The sequence below is a fragment of the Sturnira hondurensis genome, unplaced genomic scaffold, assembly GCF_014824575.4.
Source record: "Sturnira hondurensis isolate 20B ecotype Veracruz unplaced genomic scaffold, ASM1482457v3 Scaffold0001872, whole genome shotgun sequence".
Lineage (NCBI taxonomy): Eukaryota > Metazoa > Chordata > Mammalia > Chiroptera > Phyllostomidae > Sturnira > Sturnira hondurensis.
The window spans coordinates 21,381,406-21,393,713 of record NW_028074503.1 but is presented as its reverse complement, the minus strand read 5'-3'; the positions used below and the strand labels follow the sequence as shown (position 1 = coordinate 21,393,713).

The 12,308-nt window shown below is 42.9% G+C and overlaps 1 protein-coding gene across 1 annotated transcript in view; it reads left to right on the top strand.

Annotated features, from left to right (window-relative positions):
- Nucleotides 1-12,308, top strand: part of PSTPIP2 (proline-serine-threonine phosphatase interacting protein 2) — a 61,653-nt gene that overhangs the window by 24,294 nt on the left and 25,051 nt on the right. The window contains exons 2-3 of the mRNA XM_037033698.1: nt 6,124-6,224; nt 9,111-9,188. Of these exons, the coding sequence (XP_036889593.1) occupies nt 6,124-6,224; nt 9,111-9,188 (179 nt within the window). The remainder of the gene's footprint in view (nt 1-6,123; nt 6,225-9,110; nt 9,189-12,308) is intronic.

The following is a 12,308-nucleotide window of genomic DNA, read 5'->3' as shown; positions in this document are numbered from 1 at the left end:
AAATCCCTGATTGAAAGTTGAATGCTATTTATCTCTTTATAACCTGAGCATTATTCAGCCTTACATTCTGGGTCCTGGGGAGGTTTGCTGGGTTGCTTGGCTCTGCTCACCCCTTCTTTCTCATCTCCTGCCTCACCCAGGGTTCCGAGACCAGGCCCATTTCCAAGGCTTAGGTTCTCTTTTCCTTCCAGCAACAGCCTCCCTCCCTCTAAATCCTAATCAGCTTTTTTTTCATCCTTTCATTTTCTGAGGTCCAATTTATACAAGATGAAATCCACAGATCATTGAGTTCTGAAAGCTGCATACCCATGTACAATCCACGCCTTAATAGGAATGTGGGTCACGTGGGTGTATGCGTTTCCATGTTCCAGGAAGTTCCCAAATGCCCCTTCCCAGTGCCCCCTTCCCGACTCAGGCAATCAGTGCTTTTATTTCTTTCACCGTAGAAATAAGTCCTATGATTGCTCACCTATCCTACAATTTCATATACATGGGATCATACAGTAAACACCTTTTGTGTCTAGCATCTTTCACTAGCATAATGTCTTTGCAGTTCATTCATGTTATTTTGTGTTAGTAGTTCTTTCCTTTTTATTGCTGAATAGTATCCCATTGTATAAATAAGCCACAGATTGTTTATCATTTATCAATTGTTAAGCATCAGGGTTGTTTGCAGTTTTTGGCTATTGTGAATAAAACTCCTATGAAGACGCTTGGACAAGTCTTTTTTGTGGACATATGTTTTCATTTCACAGGGTAAAAGCTTATAAGTAGAACTTTAGGTCATAGGGTATGTGCATGTTTTGCTTTTTGAGAAATCACCATTTTCTAAAATGACTGTATCAGTGTCACAGAGCCTGGCCAGCAGAGTCCGCCTGTTGTGTCTGACAACGAGAATGAGTGCACAGGTGACAACAATCCTGTGGAAAAAAGGAACAGACACGACTACTTTCTCAAGGGGAGAGTGCCTATGGTGCCTCAGCCACTCCCTCAAAAGGGGAGCGTCCTGACCCTTGTCTAGACAGGCTTTTATTGTTTTCCTGGAGTCTTACATCATAGAAAGAATTATTATCTATCACATAGAATATTATTGTCTACATTCTAGGTACAATCCAGGAAATAAAAATAACATGCAGAGGGGAATGACGATGAGCTCATTAGCTCTGTCCTTGGGAGAACTCATACAGGCTTTGGAAATTACCTTGAAGATAGACAATACACATTTGTTGTTTTAGACCAGGGTGACGGAGTGTTAGCAAGAGCAAGCTATAACAATCTGTATGCATTTTCTAGGCCCGATTTTCATGGGAAAACTCGGTTTGAAGGTCTGGCTCCTGCCCACCACTTTGTTTCTGTAGGTTTTCCATACAGAGCGGAGTCCCATTTGCCAGGCCAAGACAAACCGGTCTCCTACATACCAGCCCTACACTCCCATCAGCAATGCATGAGGTTGATAGTTCAACGTCTTTGCCTACATTCAATATTGACTTTTTAATTTTAGGTGTTCTAGTGGACATGAAGTAGATATCATTGTGTCTTTAATTTGAATTTCCCTGTGATATTGAACAATGTTTCACGAACGTTTTTGCCAAAGAAATATCTTTTATGAAGTATCTTTTTATGAAGTGCTTATGCAGTTCAAGTATTAAGTTTAGGTTTTATTGGGTTGCTTATACTTTCATTATTATTTTGTTGGATTATTTAAATATTCTGGGTATAAGTCTTTTGACCAATATGTGTATTGTGAATATTTTGTCCAAGTATGTGGCTTGCCATTTAATTTTCTTAATGATTTCTCTGATGAGCAGAGGTTTTTAGTTTTGATCAAGTCCAATTTTCAGGGTTTTTTTTTTCTGTTGGAGTTCATATTTTTGTGTCCTCTCTAAGAAATACCTCAATCAAAGGTATTTTCCTATTAGTTTCTTCTGAAAACTTATTTTTTAGTTTTATATGTATTTTATATTTGAGTTCATGATCCATCTCAAAATAATTTTGTGTACAGAGTGAGGAATGACTAGAGACTGTCTTCTCCTAAAGGTTTCTACAGCTGTCCCAGTACCATTTGCTGAAAGGACTGTCATTGCCTCAGTGAATAGTATTTGCACCTTCTTGAAAGTCAGTTGATAAGTGAGTCTGTTTCTGGATTCCATTCTGGTTCATTGATCTTCTGGTCTGTCCTCAGGTCACTGCCATACTGTTTTGATTGTTGTAACTTCATAGAACCTTTTGAAATCAGACAGTAGTTTTGAAGTCAGATGGTATGAATTCTCCAGCTTTGTTCTTTTTAAAAATAAAAGTGTTTTGTCTATTCTTGATTCTTTGTAATTCCACATAAATTTTAGGCTAACTTGAAGTTTTCTACAGAAAAGACTTTTGAAATTTTGATGGGATTGTGTTAAATCTATCGATAGATCAATTTGGAGAAAATTTGATGTTTTAATATTTACTCTTTCAATCCACAACAATGGTATATATCTACCCTCACTGAGGTCTTTTATGTCTTTCAGCAATGCTTTGTAGTTTCCATGAAGAAATTTTGTATAACCTCCTAAGAATTTACTTCTGAATATTTTATATGTTTTAGGCTGTTGTAAATGTTGTTTAATTTTCTTTCCACTGGTGTGTCAAAATATAATTAACTTTTTAAAATATGGGCCTGGATCCTGAAACACCGTTAAATTTATTTATTAGTTCTAGTCATTTTTTGTGTGGATTCCCTAGGATTGTGTGTGTACACAATCATGCTGATCGCAAATAAAGGCAGTTTTATGTTTTCCCTTTCAATAAAATAGATGTGCCCTTTATTTCTTTTTCTTGCCTTATTTCCTCCTTATTAGGGCATAAGTGTTCAGTCTTCTACCACTTCTAAGTAAGCTGTTAACTGCAGGTTTCTGGTAGATGCCTATTGTCAGATTGAAGACATTGGTAATTTCTGTTTTTTTTCTCTCTTATTTTTGATCAACCCACATATGGATTTATCAGTTGTGTTAAACTTTTCAAAGGACTAACTTTTGGTTTCACTTATATTCTCTATCGTGTGTCCATTTCTATTTCATTTTTTTCCTCTATTTTTATTTCCTTCCATCTATGTACTATAGATTTAATTTGTGCTTCTTTTCCTAGTTCTGTGAAGTGAAAGTTCAGGTCATTATTTTCTGGTGTGAATCCTGGTCATCTTACTTCTTCTCTTTTCTGATGACCCCAGTTCATTCTTTCTTTTCTACCTCGTTCATTGTGTATTTTCTCTGTATGGTTTTATATACTCCTTTAGTCTTCTTTTCCTTGTGCATACATGTTCGTTTCATGTACATGTCTTCTACGGAATCCCTAAATGAACGATAGCCTCCCTGACCACAAGAACTCTATCTTATGCTGGTTTACAACCTCTTAGGTTCCTTGTCTGTGGCTGGTATACAATGAACAGATGTTTCTCAAGCACCATTGAGGCGGGAGCTACTGTGGGTGATGAAGGTTAGGTATGATTCAGATATTCTTTAAGAAGTTAACTAATTTTTTAAAAGATGTCAATAGTAACATAATATATAACAAGCGCCAAATGAGATGACTAGGCATAAACACGTGAGGCATTCAGAAGGAGAGGAGACTGCAGGGTGAATTAGTGAGGAAGACTTCAGAGAGGAAATGGGATTTGAACTGGCTCTGAAGCAGAGGTTGGATTTAAGTGAAGAGGACACCCCATACCCACTGTGGGAATAACACGTGCAGAGGTCCTGGGGTGAAAATGTACACTGCCTGTTTGGAAGACACGAAAGAGACGTGAGATACAATGTGCGGCCCCGGCTGGCACATATGATAAGGCAACCAATCGATGTCTCTCTCTCTTTCTCTCTCCCTGCCTTTCTCCCTCTCTCTCCCACTCTAAAAGCAATGATAAAATGCCCTCGGGTGAGAATTAAAAAAATAAAATAAGTAAAGAAAGAAAAAACGCATAGTGGGCTCTGATTACCTAGGCAAGGACACGGCCATGGCCTTGGCACACTCACGTACAATGGCAGGCCTTCGGTGCCACTGCAGTGCTCACGTGGTATTCTTTACTCCTCGCCCCTTGCTCTCTGAGTAGTGTGGGAAGGAATTTCCAAGCCAAATCATCATAGTTTGAACTTGGCTTTTTTTTCTCTCTTGGGGATCTCCTTTCTTGGTTCCCTTGTAACCCAGTCAGTCCTCTGAAGACGCAATTCTGGGTTTTCTTAAGTCTGGTGATTGTTTGCAGGAAAGTCTGGTCCAGCTCCACCTTCCCTGTCTAGCTTAAAGAGGCTCCATGCCCTTAGAAAAGAGGAAACCACCTTTTCCCAATGAGTAGCACAAAACAGATAAACTGAGTGTCTTTCTCTGGGAAGAGTAAAGCACTTCTGTGTGCAAACCCACGTTGATATTGACTCTATGCCTATTCATTCACTCAGGAGTCTTTGTTTTCATTGTTCTCTTCAAGTGGGTGGGAACACAGTAGGCATTCTCATCCTACAGAATTTTACTGTAGTTCAGCTGGATTTGGGGGGTTGGGGGAGAGCTGTGCCTGTGCAGGAGTGGTCCAAGGGGTCGAAGAAGCCACTGGTATTTGTAGTAGAGTTAGTAGAGCTGGGACCACGGGCCACTCACATGGGGACATCAAACAGCAAATTCAGAAGCTGGCGCTCTGAGAGCCCAGAGGAGGGAGCTCCTCAGACGGTTTCCAGAAAACGTGGAAGTGGAGGGGCTGGGTTTGGATTTAGGAGAGGATAATGTAACCATTGCTGAGAGCTGCCACTGAGCGCTGCGTTTCAGTGGGGCAGTAAGAAGCCTACCTGGGCGAGACATAAGGGTGAGAGTGTGGAGGGGGTGGATGGAGAAATGAAGCTTCGGTGGAGGTCGTGTTTTAGGCTTCCAATGCCTAAATCTGTGCTCAAACAATAGCCAGAACCCATGGAATTAAATGTATTTCTAACTTAGATTTATCTATATGTCCTTGTGTAGAATTTGTTACGATAACCCATTGGTTAAAATGCAGTGTGAGTTATGGCCAGTTTAGTTTCCAAATGTCACGTTGAAATCAGCCTTAAACCTTGCTCCTGGTGGGTATCTTTGGGGCCTGTCTGCTCAGCCAGGCCCTGACAAGTAGCTGCGGGTAGAAGAGAGGGATTCTTCGTTTGCCTGTCCAGGACTGGGTGGAGCCCTATCTTCCAGTGTCCCCTGCCACAACCTAAGGCAGAGTCACACCTCTCTCAGCTAACCAGGTGCTGGCAAGGGATGGTCTGTCTTGGCTGGGGCGTGGGATCGGGGAGCTTAGAGGTCCCTGGACACACATAGACAGCCTAGCCAACCTCCCTGAGGGACTGAAGTCTGAATCTGGCTACCTATTGTAAGCATTTGGGGGGAGACGCCAGAGAGCCAGCCCTACTTAGGGGACACTTAAGTGGGTATTCTTTACAGTCTTTGATTTGTTGGTTTGGGGAGCTGAGGGGACTTTGAGTTTTAAAACATACTACATCTAGGACTAATGCTTTGGAAGGCTCGGGCAGCTTCCTTCAACCTCAGAGCACTAGTAGAATACCATAGGAATAAACTGCTCATTTTAAATTAAAAAAAACAACCAAACTCCTTCCCCCCATGTTGGGGCTTGTGACCATGTGGCGCATGCGGGCTGATGGGCTCCCCTCTCTGCTTCCCCGTGGGAAGCCGGACCTTCTCTGTTCGTCCTGGGGCCTGGCTACTGGCTCAGGGCTGCTTGCCCTTTGCAGCAATACCCTTGACCCTCGGACAGGGCTTATTGGCTAGGAGAAGGGACGTTAGGGTCAAACTCTCTTGCTCCTGGCCCTGGCCTGATTTAGGACATGGGTGGTGGCCCAGACAGGACCCCAAGCCCTGCCAGCTCCCTCATAGACGTGCCTCTCAGTCCTGTGTCACTTCCTTCCTGTTTTGTGGCCCTTCGGTTTCATAATTTTAGAAACTCTTCCACAGCTCCGTGCATTCTTACTTCTTCTATTTTGTTTATTTTGGTCAAGTGTGTCCTGGAGGCAACGTGTTTCAGGAACTTCCTTCCAACGGCTGGCTTCCCCATCTCTGCAGGCCTTGGAGCTCCCCTCCGCACTGTTCCTGGTCTGACACAGTTTGTTTCTCTTTCACCAGAGTCCCGACATCCTCAGCACCATTGGCTACGACAACATCATCCAACACCTGAACAATGGCCGCAAGAACTGCAAAGAGTTCGAAGACTTTTTAAAAGAAAGGTACAGGCCGTTTCCTCTCTGAAGACAGAAGGAAAACCGAATACTTCCACGCAAACAAGGCATGATTTGCTACTTGTTTGTGATGGTTTGCAGCATCCTCTGCTGCAGGTCACCGAAGGGTCCCCAAGATGTAAATGATATCTCTGTCCTAAGGTTCATAGAAACCAGTTGGAGAGATAAGATTTGTGGAAGAAACTGCAAACAAAATATAATAAAGCATTTAGTTGTGTGGTCTGCATGACACTGAGACACCTCACGGGAGAGAGGGGTTGGGAGGACTGGCCATAAAAAGGGGAGTGGAGGAGGAGATCCTTGAGTATTTGGTAGGTGCACAGGACCCAGATATCCATGGGGGAAGAGCAAGCTTGTAAATGAGCACAAGCCTGACCCATGTGAGTGGGGGGTGGGGGGCAGAGTGTGATTCAGAGACCCCTGGGGGTCAGGGAGTGGTGACAAAGATGTGGGGACAGGTCAGGGCCCTCCAGATGGCAGTGGGTTTTGGTGGGGCCTGAGGGACTGGCATGATTTAGAGGATCTTTTTTTAATGGATAAGATTTTGTTTTAAATCTATTCTTAGTGGGTGGGTTAGTTTTGTGGAAACAGTACTCATCTGGGACACTCATTGTGATTCTGGATGAGGGGGTGCTTTAGGGGGACTTTTGGCCTAAAATCCACACCCCAAACTAATGAACTGCTTGTGTTTGTCAGGCAGTGAGTCAGAGTCATACCTTGGAGATACAGACATCACAGTGGTTTCGGTCAAGTCTCTTATTTTCTACTCAAGAGAACATTAGGCAACATCAAGTTCACACTGGTACCCCCCTGGGATGGTGAGGCCTCCCTCCTTGAACTGACTCAAAGGTCTGGGGGTGCTGTCCTATTGTGCATCTCAGGAGGGGCAGACAGAGAGGAGTCTGTCCACTGGCTGGCCTAAGTCAGTGTCTGTGGCTCATCAACTTCCGGCAGACCGGCAGGTGACTTTCTGGGAGGATGGGCTTGTTCCTTGCACAGAGAACTCTCCATCTACCTTTTCTTCAGGTTTCATATACCCTCGCTCACTACACCACTCTCTCTTTTCCAGTGTGTGTGCTTCGGATGTCTGCCTGTACATCCTTACTCCATTACCTCCCACCTGGAGTACCCTCCTTTGTCCTCTGTGCTTGAGTAAATTCTCCGCATCCTTCAAAGTCAAGGTCAAATTTTCCTCTTCTTTTCTTTGCTTTGAAGGAAGCATTCTACATAGCACTCCAGTCTGAGGCCTTCCACTGGTTACTGATTACAATGAACCTATTGTGTCAATGGTCACCCAAGCCTACCAGCTGTCTGCCCCCAGGACCCCTAGTGGGGCCAGACATTACATACTGAGCTCCTGATCTGAGCGGGAAATAAGAAATAGAAAACTGAGAGAGTACTGCATCACACTGCAGAGAGTAGCTAGGGGTGACTTAATGAGATTCTATTAATAGCTGCCATTTGTTGAAGATTTACTAGGTACAAGCAAGCTATCATGTACTTTGCATATATTAGGTCATTTAATTATCATAATAACCCTGTATTTATCATCCTTAGTTTACAATGAAAAAAACTGAGGTTCAGAGAGGTTACATGACTTGTCTAAGGTCAGACACGTAATAAGGAACAGATCTGGTTTCAAACTTAGGAAAGTTGGCCCCTGGGAACCACCTCCGTATGCCTAGTACAGTACCTGATACACGCTAAGTGGTGGGTAAATGGTACCCATCACTGATATTGTTGTATTAATTCTAGAAGGTAGGTAAGATTAATATAACAATACACATCATCAGCTGCATTTTGCAGGTGAGAAATCTGAGGTTTAATGCGGGGTTAAACGACTTGCCCAAGGTTACGAAAACAGAAAAGTCCTGGAGCCAGGACTTCTATTAAACCCGTGTCTGAAGGTTTTTCCACTTTACTTCATGTTCTCCTAAGGTGCCTGGGCATATTTTCTGAAAGGGGTTTCTCCAGGACTGTGGGGCCAGGTGAGCACTCTTCATTGTGTATTGCAACACAGTCCTGAGTAGGGAGGAGGGAATGTGTGTGCAGATCCCCTTTGTGAGTGGACTTCTGCACCACTGGAAGGCTTAGCAGCTACACCTGTGACTGGGGGACCCCCCCCCAGCTTCAGTGCCTTGGGACTCGGCTCTTCCCGTGAGCTCCTGGACATCCCATGATCCCTCCCTAGGGACAGGTCCACCTGCCCTGGTTACACCTCTCATTCTGAGATCCTCACTATCTCTCAGGATGGGCTTTAGAATGACAGATTGCTGGGGTGCGAATGACAGAGTTCCTTAGATGACAGTACCCTGTGGTCAAGTTGCAGTCAAGCCGCAATGCACTGTATGAATTTCCAGGGCTGCCATAACGGATGACCACAAGCCGGAGATAACCTGTCTCGCAGTTCTGGGGTCCAGAAGTCCCAAATCAAGATGTTTGCAGGGTCCTCCTCTCACGAGGCCTCGAGGAGAGACTCTGTCCCAAGTCTTTCTCCCCATTTCTAGTGTCGCTGGCAGTCCTCGGTGTTCTGTGGTTTGCAGCCACTAAGTCCAATCTCTTCTGTCTTCATCCGGCATTCTTCTCCTGTGTCTCTGTGCCCTCTTCTTACATGGACACCAGTCATACTGGACTAAGGGTCTATTGTACTTCAGTGTAAGCGCAACTAATTACATCTGCAGCGGCCCAGCTTTTAAATAAAGTCATATTCTGAGATCCTGGGAGGTTAGGACTTTGACATTTTTTTGCAGGGGCAGGGGGATGCAATTCAATTCATAACATGTACCCAACCAAATGGGCTGGAAGCTGAGACCTACCAGGAATTTCTGGTCAGCCCTGAGAAGGACTTACAAGCCTCTCTTCTGTTCCCTTTAGGGCATCAATTGAAGAGAAATACGGCAAAGATCTGCTCAGCCTCTCCAGGAAGAAACCATGCGGACAGTCTGAGATCAAGTAGGTGCTGTGTTTCTTCCCGGTTTCCAGGTTGGCTCACGCTGCTGGGAGCCCCGGCACTTCAGCAGACAGAGCTGGCTGGCAGGGTGCAGTGTCTTTGATGAAAACAAATTTTAATTGTTTTTTTTTTCTTATTTTCGGTTGTGAAAAATATGGAAACATAGGAAGAAGGTTAAAATGAACTACGACACTAACGACCCATTATTAATATTTTCTAAGTTTTCCTTGAAGTCCCTTTCTATGCCCTCTTAGGCCCTCTTAGGCCCTCTTTCAATTGATGCCCGTGAGAGGAGGACCCTGCAAACATACTTTCCCATAGGCGGGATTACACTACATATAATTTTAAACTATACATTTAGTAGAGAGGCTTATATACACACATGCATACACCTGTATACATGTACATAGTTTGTGAGCTGCAAGGGACTGTCTTTGCACCGTTTCATCATTGTCACCACCAGGCTGGGATTTCTGTACAACTGTTTATTCTTCCATCATTCCTGGCTTCGTGGGCAGTCAGTCACACAGGAGCCTACACTTAGAAAGGCTTCATAATTGGCTTGATGCTTTTTGCTGGCACCACGTTGAAGTTCTAAATAATTTATAAATGAGGGGTCCCATACTTCATTTTGCAGTGGACCTCCCAAATTAGGTAGTTGGTCCTACACATATGGAAATTTCTAGCTTCCTTCTCCAAAACAAGCATGTTGGCGGGGGCATGTTGGTGACGGTTGGGAGAGCTAGCTCTGGCCGAACGTTGCAGACAGGCTTCTGCAGAACCAGTCCCACTGCCTACTGACCTGCCCACTGCTGTGGCTGTGCTGTAGGCAGTTGCAGGGAGGTCTGTGTCCCCTCAGAGGTCTGACAGGGCAAGCAGGATGGTGTCCTTCCTCTTCTCTTTTCCAGCTTCTAAAACACATGCACCCACACACTCCCAGACTTCAGAGTAATGAAAGGATGAAAATGCTGGGAGATGGTTAAAATATTAATAGTTTACGTAAGCCTAAAAAAATGTGCTACCCTCAGATGTAGGACATTAGTACAAGGACAATTCGTGTTTTTGACCTATTGATTGTATTTTATTTTTGATGTTGTGACTAAAAAATTTAAAAACACTGAAAAGTAAGAAGACGACCATAAGGAACCCATCACCTAGATTTCATAATTATCCACCTTTGCCATGTTTTCTTAATATAATTTTGTGACTTTAAATTTAAACCTGGAATCAGCTATTTCTCAAAGTATGCTTAGTTCCTTTTAGTGATTAATCAGTCATGTTTAGAGATGAAACTTCAAGTTCATTGTCCCAGAGGCATCCCTGTTTACAGGTCCTTTCAGGGGACAGATTTGAAAAGCATGAGTTCATACTGATATTTCCAATTCTAATTTCATTTTACAGGGTTATACGTAACTTCCTTAATTTTATATTTATTTCCACTTAAATGAAAAATCTTGGTTCTGACAATATTAGTGTAGTTATTTGCTTTATTCAACAATACAAAAACATTCAAAAATTTTCAAAATAATATCAATATTGCTATGAACAATAAAACTTGCTAGTAAAGTTTAACATTTCTTTGCAGTCCCTTCTGCCTATTGGCTATACTTCACTAAGATACTGTGCTATAAAGTCACTTACAATATTTATTTTCTCTGTGTGATTATGTAACCAATTCCGTAGTAGTGAAATTTATTTGTTTTAAATTTTAGAAATTCTTTCCTTTTTTCTGTTTGCTTTAGTTCTATTTTTGAATATGTAAAACATTTACATCTCCATGGGTCAAAACTGCGGAGGCTTGAACAAGTTGCATGGTTGTTTCAGCGTGGTTTAGATTAGTTCAAGGGAGACCGGTGGGTAGCTGAACCCCACCTCCCGCCCCACCCCCCAAAAATCTTTATTTATAAAATAAATAAGCTGTTTAGGAAAATATCCAACACTTTTGAGGTGATTTGATGGATAATAGCCACATTCTCTCACATAGTACTTCTTGGAAAAGATCTTTAGCAGAAAGAGTCTGATCCAAAGTGGTATTTTTTACATTCTTACACAATTGACTTGTAACTGAGTAAATTCATAGAGGGACTTCGGCACTGTTCTCTTCCGTTCCGTGATAGAAGCTGGTTAGTTTTCCTTCTAAGAGTGTACACCTCAGACAGGAACACGCAACAGGATGTGAGGCCTGGGGACGGTGTTGCCAAGGTTGAAGTGAAAGGCCATTTAGATGATTTGTTTTTGTCACCTCCAGGATGATCTTTTGGAAGGTGCCCTAAATAAGAGTGAGTGACTTTGCTTATCCAAAGTGGGCTAGGTAGGATTTGTGGCCTCATCGGCCACCTGAGGGCCTCTGGCCCCTGGTGGGCCTTGTTAGGGTTTAAGGCCAAAGTGCTTATTAAGAAGAGGGTGGTAGGCCGTTTCCTTTTTGTGCAGTAATGAAGAACACCAAGGAGATGAGGAGATGACATTGCCAGGCCAACACCCCCAAAGTTAGGGTTCCTTCCCCCGATGGTCATCATGTCCTGAACACAGGAAATAGCAAGTGATGACATGAGACAGTAAAGCTAATGACAAAGTAAAGGGACTTTGGGGCTGTTCTTATAGTGGCCCCTCCCTCAGTCAGTCACTTAGAATGGGAGAATTTTAGACTCTGAACAGACTACCTATAAGGGTAGATTTCTTTTTTTAAATATATTTTATTGATTATGCTATTATAGTTGTCCCTATATTGCCTCTTTGCCCCCCTCCACTCAATCCCCCCCTTTCCTCCAGTAACCCTCTTCTTTGGTTTGTGTCCATGGGTCGTGCATATAAGTTCTTTGGCTTCTCCATTTCCTATACTATTATTAACATCTTCCTGTCTATTTTGTACCTACCAATTTGTACTTCTTAATCCCTGAACCTTTCCCCCATTCTCCCTTCTCCCTGTCCCCACTGATAACCCTGTAGATGAACTCCATGTCTATGATTCTGTTCCTGTTTTAGTTGTTTGCTTTGTTTTTGTTCTTCAGGTTCAGTTGTTGACTGTTGTGAGTTTGTTGTCATTTTATTGTACGTAGTTTTGATCTTCTTTTTCTTAAACAAGTTCCTTTAACATTTTATATAATAAGGACTTGGTGATGATG